Genomic DNA, 16,616 nt, shown 5'->3' with positions numbered 1-16,616 from the left:
GGCTGCAAGAAGATATCGGTTTGTCACAAACAAAAAAAAAAAAAGGTTGGGAAACACTGAGTGAATTCAAATAACTTCCTTTAACATTGGACGAGCTGAAATAGGGCTGGATGATTCAGTTTGATCATTTATCATCGTCCAGTCCAAATCTATAGTGATTAAATCGTATATTGTGATAAACAATTATTTTATCTAAATTGATAATAACAAACACATACTGTAAAACTAATTTCTCAGAAAATTTGCTGTGAAATATTTTGAGGGGAATGTCCTTTAAAGATTTTGTTTCTACATCACACTAATTGTGTGCATGCATGTCAAAAAAAGGTCAGTGAATAGCTGGATAAATAAAAAAAACATCTATAAGTTCACATGAAACTGTTCATTTTGCACTGAGGTCTTAAAAGCTGTCAGCATCTTTGTTTTTATCTTTGTTTACGGCACTCTGTTATTGTTACTTTTCTTATTTTAGTTTTTCTTTATATTTCCTTATTGATTAATTATGTTGTGATGTGTTTACCTTGTTTAGTCCCTTTTGGCATGATGATTTGAATAAAGACGGAAATTAGCTACTGGCTATAATCTTTCATATTTACACGTCAATATTTATTAATATGCACTGTCCCTGTTTTAAATAAATAAATCTGAAATTAAATGTACTTTTCATATGTCAAGTATTTCAACATTATACACACACACAGGCTTTACCATGTGGTTATTTCATATATTTACTGATCAAGAAAACGTGTTATATCCATTTATTGTTGTTGAAATTTGAAAGGGATTTGGTCATATCATCCAGCCCTAAACTGAAATCACTATCAAATCACTGTCACACATTTATCGGCATCGTGATCATGGATGTAAAGTCGGTTCACAGTTTCCGTTGCTCTGTGGATCAATATTTCAGAAGAACACCTGCTCATTGCAGCTTCAGTGTTTCCTCATCACGTTGTTGCTCTTCATTTCCAGACCTGGTCTTGCTGCGATCAGTGAAACACACTCGCCCCGCCCGTTCATTCACCAGATCCTGCCGACTGAACCCTGCGGCTCGGCCTTATAAACACATTTTAAACAGTTTCCATCGATCCCGATCATCTGCAGTTAAATGTTATCAGATTGTGAGGTGGCGTGCAGGTGAATCGGGTTCTCTGATGTGATGAAAGATTAAAAAGGTGGAAAGCGGGCATCAGATTCAAAGGAAAGGGAAGAGGGGATCTAAATGTAGAGTATCATTGTGTCTTTTTTAAAACACACGTCTGAGTGTCCTGTGGCACAACTGTCTCTCACAGTTATATTTTTACTCTGTGTTACTGTCATCTGGGATTAATCAGCAAATCACTCCTTTGACAAACAACAACTTGTAATTTGCACCTGATACAACTACTTCCTTGGTTTTAACTGATTTTGCAACGTGTGGCAGCTTCACGGCAAAATTGTGTTTTGTGGTCATTTATCTAAAGATGCTCAGTTGAGTCATCACCTTCAGTTAGGTCTGCAACAAAAAAATCTGTTTCATGATTCATTATTTTATTATTTACTCTATGAAAAGCCATCCCACTTTTCCTCAGTCCAATGAAAGAAAGCAAAACAAGAAACAGACAAAAGCAGCAACTGATCAAACTGGAAAAGCTGGAACCAGAAGATATTTTGCTTTTATTTGTTATTTTAGCTTGAAATATGGCTACGATAATTAACGATCAAAATGGCTGAGTTATTTTTCTGATGATCGACAAATCAATTAATCAGCTCAACCTTCAGTGTCTGTATCAAATATACCTCAACCAGAGAGAGAACCAAGAGAATATTGACACTATACAGAAGATAATGAACCTGTTAATACAGGCAAAACTCTACATTTTAGATGTCGTGGGCTAACCTTCAGACCAGCTCTAATTTGCACTTCTTTTTTCTCCAGTTAAATTCAGCACCTGTACACCTGTCCTATAAACATTTGAGTTCATACTGTGGTGGTGCAGCCTCTACGATCCACGACTTTCTGCAGAAACAATTACGTTCAGTGGAGCGTTTGTTTTCTGAAATGCGCCGTGAGAAAAAATTTCATACAGAACATAATGCAGAAAACAACGCTTGGGCTGATTTATAGAAACGGTGCCATAAGAAGTTTTATGTTATTTTTATTTATTCTTTATTCTTAGTACCTTTGCGGAGTCATATTTGCACAATCCACAGGAAAAGTCTACTTTTATTCCAGTCAGAAATTCACAATAACCGCTGTCATAGATCTGTATTAGGGGAAATTTCCCCCCTCTTAAATATAATAATAATAATAATAACGGTATTCGTCTAACAAATCCCACATCTGTCAGGCCCTACTATTTTCCTAACATACTTTTGTCTTAAGGTTGATTAGAAGTCTATAAAGACACAAAAATAATGACGAGAAATCTCCATCACATCCTTATTGGTTTCAAAAAAGCCAAAATAAAGAATTTATAATTATATGCAACAGAACAAAGCGGGAAATCTGCAAATTTTAGAAGTTAACGCATAATGTTTGTTGTTTTTACTTGAGAAACAACTTCAATGTATAATCAATCGTGGAAACACTCGTTCCTTCTTTGTTAATCAACAAAAAGATAATTAAATCACTTAAACATGGAATATCTCAGCTTGCCTACACATAAATAAAACAAAACAGTTAAAGTGAAGCTGTCCTGTGGTTGTTGTGGTGTTTTGAACGGGCTGATGTCAGGGCTGATAGTGTGACAGGACGTGTGACCGTCTGAGTCGGGTTTCTGTGTGAGGTATTAACCGCTGGCCTGAAGTCAAAGACCTGCGCTCAGGCAGACGCTTCACAAACTGACCCAGGAAAGGCGCCACGGTGTGTGTGTGTGTGTGCGACACAAACATTAATTTCTCTTGGGCATACACAAACACATAGATGGAGCTCTGGGGCACTTACACAGCCATCGTGTACATTCAGTGTCCCTTCAAGTTTCAGTCTCTGGACAAATTCTCTTCTACCTGTAAAAAGGAAAAGAAATGATTGTAAAAGAATGACAGGTTGGTTTCATTTCTACTCCAATTGAATGGCAGCCCTATGCTCTCAATTCATCATCCATCCATTTATATATCTATTCATTCATCCATTCATCTTTTCCTCTAGAAATGTTGTAATAAAGTGAATTCAAAGACAAAACTCATCTTTCAGATGTTTATTATATATCGGTAATCGGTTGTTACTGGTCTATCACAAATATCGGTGTCATTACTGGTGTATGTTATAACAACAATGACATATACTGCAGAAAACAACACTGATTTAGAAATGGTGTCATTTAGCTATTTCTTTAATTTTTTTAATTCATTCTTTATTTAAATGATCAGCAGTTGACTCATACTGAACGTACAGCATGTTTAGTTATTTACTTTTAATTTGTTCTTGATTTAAATGGTCAACAATTGACTGATATTGAACAATATGCTTATCTACTTATTTTATTCATTCTTTATTTTCTCATTGTTCATTTCTAGAGTTGGTTGATGATGTAACACAATGTACATAGTATAATAATGTTAACTAAAAACAGTTAATAATAATAATAATAATAATAATAATAATAATAATAATAATAATGGTAACTGTTCTTTAATGATGTTATGAATTGTTTTAGAAAGCAGCCTTCGGCACCTTTGTAGTCATATCGATCAAAGTCTATTTTGATTCAGCAAATCTGTACTCTGAAGTTTTCTCCTCTAAATGAGTCGTTTATTTCTCATAAACATGCTGCTTGCTTTCATGAGAGACAAAAAAAACCCGAAGAAATGAGGTTTGAGTCAACTCCGACGTCTTGCGGGTGACTAAAAAAGTCTCCTCACAAAGGGAGGAGACGTGCGATTAATGGCCTCTACACATCGAACACAAATGAACCAAGACATCAAAGAGGACGCTTGATTAATATCAGAAACACCTGCACATAGCGAAGGTCGATCTGATCTGCACACTTCAACCGTTTCAACCCAAAGTTCCTAGGACTTTTATTCAAAAACAACAACAACTCAGGAACTAAAAGGTTCCTTCAGCCCATTGTTTTCACCGCGGCCTAAAGACCCGTGAACATGACGCAAATGAATCCGCTGCAATGGCAAAGCAACATGACGAGACGAGGGCTGCTGGTGGTCGCAGGGCAACGCCATCTCATCAACGGACACGGTAACCAGAAGTGGGGCGCACGTTTGGGCATCAAAATGACTTTGTTAGGGTTAGAAAAACTTTTTTTAGGAAACTTTTTTAGGAGATGAGGATCTAAGGAGATTAAAAGGAGATTTTTTTAGTCAAAATGAGGCTTTTCCTGGTTAAATAAACTCCAAATAAATAAATATAAAAGCAGTAATAGAGAATTATCCACCACCGTATCAATCCATCTGTGTATTCATCCGTCTTTGTACTATGCTTCACTCTAGTTAGATGCAATAGTGGTTCTTTGCAAGTGTGACATAGCATTGGAAATAAATGAATGAGTAAAATGATTTATATAGTGTCATAAATATTATTAATAAATAAATGGAGGAAGCCAAAGCATACTAATTCCCAACTCTTACTCATTTGCTTATAATGATCTGAACAAATTTAGCAGCTATAAACACCTGTTTCTGCGTGTACAACACATTATTTACATTTATACACTCAAAATATTTAAAATGCCATAAAAAACAAACAAAAAAAAGTAGAATAATTTCTGTAGCATGTACTATATTATTCGTGCAGAGGAAGTATGTGGAAACATTCAGCTCGTAAGAGAATTAAGTGACAATAAAACACACAATTATTAGAGCTTACATTATAAATGTAGGCTCTGCTGGGGATTTGTGAGTTAGCAGCATTAACACAACTGTAAGTACACATTTATATTTGAGATTTTGAAATTTATATATTTCTGGATCAATTACTCTCATTAATCATAAAAAAAAAGCTCCAGGATGAGATGATGTGTCACATATTTAAGTCATAATTCTTTGAGCCTTTCCTTTAACTCCATTAATGCTCAGGATGTGTCTTTACTTTGTGATATTTTTCATCATAGTTAAGGTCATGAGACGTATCCCAAACCCATGTTAGACACTAAACAGGCTGTGCCGCAGTGTTCAGGCCGTAAAAGAGACTAAATTAAATGCACTGAAACAGTCACTGTGCAAACTAAAGCCAAAAAGTAATACTCTGTTGACTCTATTCTCCTACAATGCAGTGCTCAGGGCAGCAGTAGCTCAGTCCATAGGTGACTTGGCTGGGAACCATAGGGTCGCTGGTTCAAGTCTCTGTATGTATGGAGCGTGGACTGGTCGCTGGAGAGGTGCCAGTTCATCTCCTGGGCACTGCTGAGGTGCTGTTGAGCAAGGCACCGAACCCCCAACTGCTTGCTCTAACATCTCTCCTTAATTGCATGTATAGGTCCTGTTTAGGCCTGTGTGTGTAACATGATCAATAATAAGAGTGAAAAAATTCAATTTCCCCGTTGCGGGATAAATAAAGTAATTCTTCCTCTTCTTCTTCTCAATGGGAAACGGAGGAAATGTCTTAATTTCAACTGTCGTCCAACACTTATTGTTTACGTTATCTTTTTTTAGTATAAAAAAAAGGTACGCTACAACGGCAACCTCCATGACCGGACCATGAAACATAAAGAAAACAGCACGCAGACACTAATTAATGTTATCTGTTTCAGTGTGACAAAGTTATGTTACTCTTCTAGGAGGAAGGATGAAGCACCTTCATTCATTCAGTGTGGGAAAGCTGTTTTTCTTTTTTGTTAAAGAAAGAAGTTTCAAAGGCCAACGGAGAATTTGACTTGCTCCGACAGGTTTTATTAGTGTTGGAAGGATCAGACAAGTCTGAATTTGTGTTGAGTGTTTACTGTAAATGAGAAGCAATAGCGCTTGTGAAACTGTCAATCAAGTGACGAAATAATAATATTAATGATGATGGCTTATGAGAATATTTTAATAGGTTTATCAAAAGAAAATGTACCATTTTAGGGCTTCTTGATATGAGGAAACTAATCTAAGATCAAAATCAATCAAACTCTAAATTGTGATTATTTTGACTGATATTTCGATATGATGATATCGGAGGGAATTTCATTTTTGTGTCATTATTTCTTATTTTCAGCGACAAATATATTAAAATGATCAAGTCTGTAGAGTACGACTCGTAGGCCGACACATCTATGCAGCGCCACAAAACTCCATTCAGAATGGCATCTGACAAATATTTTGCTTTGATTAATTGTCTGAAAAGACAGAATTAAAAAGTAAATACCAAAAATATTCAATTTCAAATTGATTAAAAAAAACAAACAGGCAAAAGCAGCAAATTCTTTTGCTGGGGAAGCTTGAACTAAAATTACAAATTCACTATCAAGAAACAGATAAATAGGCAAATTGTTTCAGCACTAAGTTTATCTCAATGTGACAACACAGTTCTTGTGTTCGGCCAGTTAGACATGGGAATAAGGAGAATCTGCTGAACGTGAATGCATTTAGTTGTTTTATTTTTTAGTTCAAAATCTATGTTAAGATGTTGTGCTTCAACGTATATGTTGTGCTAATTATAGATACTCTGTTGTGTTCCCACCTTCATGTTAAACAGGATCCAATGTCATTATTAACACTAAAATCTTTCTTAAATTCAGGGAAAGCCCTGCGATACACACAGATTCCCTTTAACGTCCCCGGAAGTGTCTCTGGAAAATGTAGACCACTACTTGTTGCCCCCATCCCCCTTTTTGAAGCTAAATATATCCTAGAAGAGCTGTGACCCACACATCACTGCATGGACCCTCTAAACATAACACAATAACAGCTCAAACCATATCTCAGCAGAGCTAAATACAGCGCTGACTAAACCCCTGTGGCACCTGCCGCACCTCTACCGGCTTAGAAATCTTCCGTCAACCACTGTTCCACAGTCTTAAAAACCCCCCCGTCTAGTTTTGTGCCAGCGATCTCCTCCGTTTACACCACGGCTGCTGTTTTTTTTTATAAAGTTGAGCTCTCATAACCAACAGAAGTGCAGCGAAATTCAGAAAACTCCCACTGACGAGGGCGACCCCTGCAAGTTCACCTAAGGAGTTTTATAGTTACAGTAAAGCTTGAAACATAGATGAAAAAGTGAATTAATTATTTTAAACCACAGTTTACCTTCACACATTCTGGACTAACTCTGTAAACTTAGTGAACTGACGCATGCTTTTATTTAGAAGTGCCGCAATACATCATGATAGCAAGAAACCTAAGAGCACATCTCTGGTAAACACAAGATTTAAAGTGGTGCATGATTCTTTGTGGAGAAACTGACGATTTAATCCACTAAATCGAGTAGTCGACAAAATGGTATGATTGTTAGTCGACTAAGAATTTCATTACTGGAGGACAGTCGACCCTTCATAAATACACGACTGATCAAGGTGTGTAAATCACAAGTTCTATCACAATGTGAGATTATATTGCTTCTTACATTTGCTTATATCACAGTCTGCAAGGTACAATTTCAATTTGATTGAATTAAGGGGTCTGCGATGAGACGATATCATCTAAAATAGGATTCAACAATTTTATTACTGAGCTATTCCAGACGTTCAAATGAGAAACAATCTATTCCTTATAATGGAGACACTAAAAATAAAAGATGAGAACGTGTATAGACATTTTCTCTTTGCATCAAGGCTGCTGGATCATCGATCACAGAATGGATAATATATCGATATTGCTATTTAGACCTATACTTAATTCATATACATGTAGATATAATGCAGTGATGTAGCATTTAAAGTTCCCTTGCTTTACTTCATGCATGGAAATTGCATCTATGTTACGATTTCTGTTCAAAAATAAAAGAATAAATGAATGAAGAGATTGATATAATTTTGCTGTACCTATTACCTCATAAAAAAGCAGTATTGTTAAAGATTATATATAATATTTAATCCCAACAAGCCCACCTCACACAACATTAAGAAAAACATCAATAAAAACAACACAAATATATATGTATATGGTGAAAAGTTATGTAGCATATAAACGGTTCATTTGCTGTGCATCATGCATGACATTGCATCTATGCTCCAATTCATTAGAGAAATAAGAGAATAATTGAATAAGGATAGATATAATTGTGCTGCAGCTATAACCTCGTAAAAAGCAGTAAGGGTGGTACATAATATTTAATCCCATCTATCTGGTGCTTAAGCTCTGGACTCACATATTTTACATAATGAAAGGAAATGCCCTGCTGTGTTTACATACACGGCTCTGACTTTGCAGAAGGAGCAACTTGGCAGCTTTCTGTTGTTGTTGACCAGACCCGAGCACAAACACAGCCTGCAGTGGAGTTACCTGCCTTACACAATATTTAAAATACATCATCTCACCCTAGCGTTATTAGCATCAAAGAGACGTGTTTTTGTTCCTCTTACCTAAATAGTTGGTCCTGATGGTGTTAGGCTCGTTGTATCCAATTAAACGTTTATTTACATCCCAAACCAGGTTTCCAGAGAAGGACATTGTGAGCATATGTGGGCTTTGATTAACAATAACATTGAAACTAAGCTAACCCGTTCCTGTTGTGATGTCGCCTTTTATCTATCGTCGCCTGGGTTTTGCCATGGAAACCAGTTTCCGTGTGTGTCGGAGTGACAGCGCTAATACCGCGACACTCCGCGTCTACATCTCCGGAGGTGAAAGACTCGCTCCTGTCGTGTCTCCGCTGTCCTCATGAGTTTACATTCACCGGACCGCTGCTCTCTGCGCTGCTAACTCCCCGTCCTGCTAGCCTAGCCTCTGGTTTATTTCTTCTGTAGCAGGCAGCGGTCAGCTGTGTCCCAAACCACGCGAGAAACTACGTGGTTTCGACAGAGCGGTTGGGAGCGTTCGTTTTTGGTGAGCGGAACAGCTGCCGGGCGGGAAACATGTGCCAACCTGTGTCACATTTATTTATTTTCACGGAGAGTTAAACATGACTTAAGTTTCAATAAATGCATTCATAAATATGTAAATAAATAAATAAATACAGGAATAATAAAAAATGCATGCATAAATATGTAAATAAATAAATACAGGAAAAAATAAATACATGCATAGATTAATAAATAAATGAATAAACGAATACATAAATACAGGAATAAATAAAAACGCATGCATAAAAGTATACATAAATAAAAGAAGAGTAAATCAATTATTAAATGTATATATAAAAGAATAAATAACTTCCTTATATTCATGTCTATATTTTCCTTTACCTACATGTATCGTATGTATGTTTTTTCCCACATTGTTTATTGAGTTTCAGACATACATTTATTAATTTCTGTATTTCTGTGTACTTATGTTAATGAGATAGGAAGTCTCATTTATTTATTTATTTATTTCAGTATTTATGTATTTATAGATGCATTTATTTATTTAGACTTATGTCATGTTTATTTCTCCATGCATTGTTGGTGTTTTGAATAAGACTGTTGTAAAAAGGACTGATTTGTTGATAGGGTCTCAAAATACAAGTAATGAGTGATACATTCATTTATATGTGTAAGAGATTTTTACTTTTATATTATATTATTTTTTAATCATATGTAACCACTATGGAAAACAAAAAATAATAGATTGGCAAAAACTATATGATTATTTAGGCATTTCAAAGTTGACTCCTTAATTTAGCAGCAGACCGTTTTTGTTTTTGTTATTCTTCATTCCTTGTTCTTTATTTTACAGTCTTTATACTTTTTAATTCATGTAGTTATTATTTCTACAATTAGAAAAACATTTTTGATATTGTTTATAACTTTTGAACATGTACGAAAAGTAATGTTTAAATTGATTCATTGTAATATTTATATTTTTTTAAATAAAATAAAAACAAAACAGTTTTGTTTCCACCCACACGGGATACGCCATGCTGAAAAATAATCATTTTTTTCTAAACCAATCATAACTGGGTTCTGCGCAAGTGGGCCAATGAGGATAGAGGAAACTGTAGCCCCGCCCCCTCAGGCGGTAGGTTGCATCGCAGAGAAAGTCACCTCGTCGGTCAAACAGAAGCTACAGAGAAGCTAACAGCGCTAGCATGGTCACAGTGGTGCCGGGGGAAGGTCGACAGTAGGGCAGCAGCATCCTTCTGCATCTGAAAGCGACCTGTCGATTATTTATTTGACAACGTCGTGAAAAGAGACAAACGTTTTTTTAAATTTGGTGGTTTTTAAGACACGTCTTGAGCTAGCTATCCATTCAGCGAGCTAGCTTAAAGTTCCACTAATTTGCTCCAGGACATCTACCATCATGGCTGCGCTCAGAGCCTCCTATCACAGGATTTTAAACAACATCGAGCACATGCTGCCGGCAAAACTGAGACCTCTATACAACCACCCTGCAGGTAATGTGGAGTTTGTCTCCCCGGCTTCTCGATCGGCAGGTGCGGGTCTGTGTTTGGGATGTGTCCCGGGTGGGGATTAACTGATGCGGGGCTCTTGTCTGTCCAGCTGTGTGGTGGAAGAGATGTAGATGCACTCACACATCACATGAAGATGATCAAAACAGTAGTCCCTGTTTTTATTCTTGTCACTGAAGCTCATGAAGGTCATTGTTTTGCTGTGGGAAACCCTAATCTGCTGGGTTAACACCAGCTAAGCAGCTCAGTGGGACAGGGGGAAAGTTTGCAGCTCCAGAAACCCTGAAGTTTACTGTTGGATTTGAGAGGGGTTCAAAGGTAGATGCCATAAACTACTTGTAGTTCTTTTCAGCCACTTTTTAACCAGTGAACAAGCTCAGTTGTCGTGTTACTGTCATCAAGTTAGACATAACAACCTAGAAAATGAATGCTATGATAATTATACTCTTATATTTAGGCTGCAGCTACCAATATTAATGATCTTAAATTAATACAAATGTGTAAATGAGCTCCATATGCACTGAAAATGTCTTTCTTTATCCAACCCAACTGTCAAAAAACTCTGATATGTTCAATAATAAAAAGTAAAGTATACAAAACAGAGAAAATCACAGGAAAATGTTTGATATTTGTGCTTGATTAAATCACTAATAATGAGAGATCTGTTATCACAATGGTTGCTGACGAAATGTCTTAATTGACTTATTGTTTAAGCTCTAATAATCATGATTTACTTTCTAAATGTGTGATACAATGTCTAACACTGAACTTCTACCCTCAGTTAAAAGATACACCTAGCTCAGACTAATTCAGTATAATCCTACACTCCTGCAGTGAATGTTACCTTCATGTCGGTGTATTTTGTCAACCCACTTTCTATAAATGAGGGCAGGTTAATTAAAGTAGAAACACCTCCCGCACCTCAAATCATGACGCTTCTCTAAAAGAACCCAAACAGAAACTTTAACACTAAAACCTTTATGTAGTTGGGATTCATTGCATTAGATACGATTTCCCGAAGTGTACGTGTTTCTCCTTTTCTGAGAGTACAACTTGACCACACATTTGGATCTCTTTGACACTGATCTTAACTAGAGGGTACTGAGATTAGAGAGTCACTGGCGTCACTGGGGACAGTCTGGTCTTTTGTTGTGTCTGTAAACGGCTTGTCTGTAACAGTTTACAAGGGGACTGGAGCTCTGGTTGTCAAGGACGACTTTCTGAACAGGTATGAAGGGGCGGCGACTACAGCCACCTCCCTCAGCGGTGGTGTGCAGTAACAGAAATGGTGCAGGATTCCAGACCAGCAACTTTTTATGGTTTAAGGCATTTTTTTCCTTCCCTGCGCAGACGCTACTTCAGTTCATGTAAATCTCAGACTCACTGAGGTGTCAAGTATCTGTTACAGATACTCAGGCTCCACTGTCTGGTTTTCTGTCTAACCTCTTCATTAATTACCTGACATAAAAATTAACTATTTTAGGGGGGAAGCGAATTAAATCAAACCATATTATTTAATATCAACTTGTAGAACAGACTATAACAACTTAACTACATCGTATTTTCATGGGCTGGCTACGTTTATTGATTTTCCGTGGTATTGTTTGTATGATAATACCTTTTTTTTGTGTTTATTTTCCTTAAACCGATATGGCATTAAGTTTGTTGTGCTGCTAAGTTAAGGGTTTAAGAGCGTTTCAGAGAGATCACCATGAAAAAAAACAATGTCAATTTTCTGTAAAAATTTTAACAATGCATTACCGACACGATTGCCATGTGGCATTTTATACAAACTTATGTAGGGCTGACTGTTGTTGTATTTTAGTCTGTTGATTAGTTTCTTGATTTATTGATTTGTTTATAAAATGTCAGAAAAAAGCTCATTGTGACGCCTTCATATTTGTTTTCTTGAGGGACTAAAAATCTGAGTGGGGTATTTGAAGTTTTATAAGGTTGATATGATCAGTTTGAAGTATTTTTTGCAAACACAATATTAAAAAATATATTATATGACGACAATACCAGTATCTTTTTACGTTTCCTCACATATTTCAACTGTACACTGTGTTTGGACACACTGAGGCATCCAGGTATCCGTTTTGCAGATGCTCTGTCTTGATTAGATTTATTTTAACACCAAAATCACAAACCTGCAGGTGCATGAGAAACCTCAGAGAGACAACTTTAAAAAATGTTAAACTACATCAGATAATGTTATATCCACTGTTAGAATATCTGTCATTTTCCCGTTATGTTTTTTTATCTTAGGTCCAAAAACAGTTTTCTTCTGGGCCCCGATGTTTAAATGGGTAAGTGCATTTTCACACACTGTAACTTGTTTAATTATTAGACCAGTGGTCCCCATTGCAACCCCTTCTGGTTTGTAAAAAACAAACCTTTGTCTACATGAAACCCCCTCCTTACAAATTGTTTATATCTGTGCAGGATGGCCAGATCAATCGGTGATGCACGTTGTGTTATTTGAATATGTTTAGGTATCTGAAGTGGTGAAACCATCCAGTGATACACATGCAAAAAGTACAACAAAATACGCATAAATTTGGGTTGTGTGACTGCGTTTAATCACCTCGCAAGCTCTTTTGGGGGTCCCAGCGCCGCCACCGTTAGAGACTATTGCCATTAAAGACTTGAACCTTTTACCACTGTGTAATTATTAGTCTTTTAAGTTCAAACTAATCTGTTAACAACGTGTTCTCTTCACATCTACAGGGACTGGTTGCAGCTGGTTTGGCTGATATGACTCGTCCAGCAGAAAAACTCAGTACCTCCCAGTCTGCAGTGCTGACAGCCACAGGTACAGTTAAATGGATTTTAAATGGAGACTTTACCATTGAGCCTCTGATGGCATAATGTCCCAGCCTGCAACATATATTTGTTATATATATTTGTGATCCAGGAAAAGATAACTGGTACCAAAAAGTCTGTCCTATACTTAAAAAAATGACACACTTCTTGGTCAACCTTTTTGAAATATCAGTTCAGTGTTCTCCCATCTGTGCTAAAGGTCGTCTGATGCATCTGCTTTTGCAATATGTTTCTTCAAACAGGTCTTATCTGTTACTCTTTTACCAAAACATAGACTCTGTTCTCATGAGCAACAGCTGCTTCGCCATTAGTGTGCATAACCTTCACTCTTACTGCTGACCTTCCTCCACCAGGCCTGATCTGGTCCAGATACTCGCTGGTCATAATCCCGAAAAACTGGAACCTGTTTTGTGTCAACTTCTTCCTCGGTGGTGCAGGAGCCTCCCAGCTCTACAGGATCTGGAGGTTTGTGTGTTTACTGTGGTTAATTTACAGAATAAGTGGCTTTATTAACTCCCGATAAAACCAATTTAATGATCAATTATAATAAGTGATGCAAGATATGGGCACAATAATTTGTTCTCATTGCTGATAAGAAATCATGGTGACTAGTTAATGTTTAAGTGCATTGCAGCTGATACACTGAGAGTGGTGGTAAATGTATAACATACAGTAGTTTTCATGTGTGCGTTGTATCCAATGTTCCAAACAATGAACTGAACTCCAAAAGGGAAATGTGCTGAAGTACTAGCTGTTAAATCCGCACTGTAACGCAAACACACGCAAGGAGCTGCGGGGGTTCACTTTACAGCTGTGTGTTTAGTGTTTATTAAATAAAGAGAGACGCAGGAAGTGCTGTGTTTGATTCAACGCAGAGTTGGTCTCTTCCTCTCAGGTTTCATCCACACAGCTACGTTTTCATCATAAAAAAAACAAAAATGATCTCCATCAACACAAACCTTTTAGCTCTGTATTAGCACTCCTCCAAAGGCGTATCACGTGACTATTCTCCTACACTTTGCATGCGCGTATCGGTGTAAACGGAAAGCAGGTTGTCTAACGGTACTCTGTGGTTGAAAATCTTAAATGTGTAAGTTAAAAATACTTCAGTAGAAAAACAGCAATAGTGAAAAATTAGACCAGAGATGTATTTGCTTTGACCGACTATAAGGTTACTGAAAGTGACACATGAGCGTAAGACGGTAAAATCTGGCCACAGGAAGAAATTTAGCACAAGTCAAAGTACTCAAAACTGCCTCTTTGTGTAGTTCCCGCTACAGTAGGCGTCTCCAGGACCATATTTTTCCACGACACACACAGACTCAAAGGTGAAGACGACACCAGCGTTGCTGTTGCAGCTGGTAACAACCTTCCCAAAGCGGCAGGCAGCGGCCAAGTGCGTTCCACGAAAAAATACCAACACACAATAGAGAACACTTGGTGCACACTGTTCATGACACTGCCTCACTGCCTTTGATCAGGCAGACCCTGACACAGACGGCACATAAAATGAACCTTGCTCAAACTGTTTTAATCTTTATCCCTTATCTTTTCTTCTCAAACAGGCACGACCAGGATCAGAAGGCAAAGGCTGCAGAGTCCAAAGAGGCTGCAGAGTCCTGAGTGTTTTCCTGTTGCCAGCGCTCCACTTCCTTCAGTGGACTGAAAAGGGAGACTTCACGCAGGGCTCAAACACGCCCCTTGTTCTCATCTCTACATCGTCCAACGCTGTCTCCGTCACACTCATGCCATAACCGTCTTCTACCACATTAAGCCTGTCGTCCCTGTTGGAAACGTGCACTTTTCCTCGAGTTTAAAATTTCCTCAGGGTGTAAAAAAAACATGACGGAACGTTTTTTTTTTTTTTTAACTGTAGTCAACACACATTCAAGAATCGTGGTCGTTAACGCACAAATAATACTCGTTCAACAACTTGTATGATTGTACATTATTTAACATAGGTTCATGCTTTACGTCTCGTGCACAGGTTGGGAGCTTCATCGTCATTATTCAGGTGTAGCGGTCAGTACCTCATGCATTCATATCCCCAAAAATGTAACTCTTGAATATGTGTTGAATGTGGTTCAAAGAGGGTTTTCCTAAATTAAACTGAGTCACAATCTTTTCATTTACTTATTTATAAATAGGTCACAGTTATGACACCTGTACCTCAGTGACTATTACTCATTATTGATTATCATGTAATGATTCCTTTTGATTTTAATGGCTTTAATCTGTGTGAGAGCTAATTTATTAATCACTGTATTGAAACGTTATTTTGTAGGGAGACTGTACGGAGATATGTTGTCATTTTCTGATTTTTTTTAATCAGGAACACTTACACCAATGCCACATATATTTAACCTGTGCAGCTTTTTATTGATTGTTACAGAGTCAAACAGCAAACACTGACATGCTAACTGCTCTTATTATCAAAATCCTCCTGTTCCTTTAAAGATGTTTTATATTTTTTCTGTGTAAGAATAGTAATTTCATCGACATGTTCCCAAATAGTCTCACATTATAATCCCCTGAATATTTTAGCAATAATTGGTGTCATCACTTTTAAATATTTCTTGATCTGCTGACTGTTGAAGAAGAAATGGCACTTTGATGGTTGATCGTTGTGGCTCTGTGGCTCTATACTGGCTGTGTAAATCTAATAAATCCTGTTTAACACCTGCAGATGATTTTAAGTATGGACGTCTCTTTGTTAACAAATACAAAGTGACAGAAGTTGCCAAAATAAAAACTAAATAATAAAAAATATGGCTTGATGAATAAATTGATATGCCTTTACATGTACCCCAAAAAAGGTATTCACCTCACCCAGGGGGCATCCATCTCTTTTTAAATGAATTACATTTATTTTCTCATTGATTTTTAGAGTAAACGTTTAAGTGAGAAAATAATTTATTGCAGATCTAAAAGTGCATCAGGTGTCAGTTGTTTGTGAAGTAGTATCGTTCATCACATTTGAATCTTTGGCTTCATACTGTAACAGATGTGAGCTACTGTTTCTACTAAACACAGTAAATCTTTGTGACGCCTCAGCCCTTTAACACGGGACAGTCTGAAACTTCATCTCCCTCTGCGCTGCAGGGGAACACACTTCCAACATCCACAGTGGAGATATTTCTACATGTTCATCTCACACTTTGTTCTGTCAAAAGACACAGAAATGTATTCACTTAGTAAAATGCTGGTTCAGAGGTCTGACACCACAGAGGGAGCACCTGGACTGAAGTTAAAGGCTTCAGGTTTGGTGGAGCTGCTGTGATGAACTCTTAAAAGGTAGACAGCCTTTTAAAGAGTCAAATTCAGCATTTCATATATTCAAAGGTTTGGTTTACATGAGTAAGCGTACATAAGTACGTTCACAAACATT

At 37.1% G+C, this 16,616-nt stretch overlaps 2 protein-coding genes across 2 annotated transcripts in view; one reads left to right on the top strand and one right to left on the bottom strand.

The window, feature by feature from the left end:
* Window positions 1-8,803, bottom strand: part of dcaf6 (ddb1 and cul4 associated factor 6) — a 28,086-nt gene extending 19,283 nt beyond the window's left edge. Inside the window, exons 1-2 of the mRNA XM_083922143.1 lie at window positions 8,436-8,803; window positions 2,927-2,988 (exon numbers count right to left, since the gene is read on the bottom strand). Of these exons, the coding sequence (XP_083778269.1) occupies window positions 2,927-2,988; window positions 8,436-8,532 (159 nt within the window). The 5' untranslated portion in view covers window positions 8,533-8,803. The remainder of the gene's footprint in view (window positions 1-2,926; window positions 2,989-8,435) is intronic.
* A 1,241-nt stretch (window positions 8,804-10,044) lies between these two features.
* Window positions 10,045-15,909, top strand: mpc2b (mitochondrial pyruvate carrier 2b). Its single transcript, XM_083921356.1, has 5 exons — window positions 10,045-10,387; window positions 12,671-12,711; window positions 13,133-13,217; window positions 13,582-13,693; window positions 14,794-15,909. The coding sequence occupies exons 1-5, from the start codon at window positions 10,294-10,296 to the stop codon at window positions 14,849-14,851; spliced, it is 390 nt and encodes a 129-aa protein (XP_083777482.1). The 5' UTR covers window positions 10,045-10,293; the 3' UTR covers window positions 14,852-15,909.
* The last annotated feature ends 707 nt before the right edge of the window (window positions 15,910-16,616 follow it).

Source organism: Echiichthys vipera (assembly GCF_963691815.1).
Source record: "Echiichthys vipera genome assembly, chromosome: 10".
NCBI lineage: Eukaryota > Metazoa > Chordata > Actinopteri > Perciformes > Trachinidae > Echiichthys > Echiichthys vipera.
The sequence above is the reverse complement of the archived record's forward strand: the minus strand, read 5'-3'. Positions and strand labels throughout refer to the sequence as shown.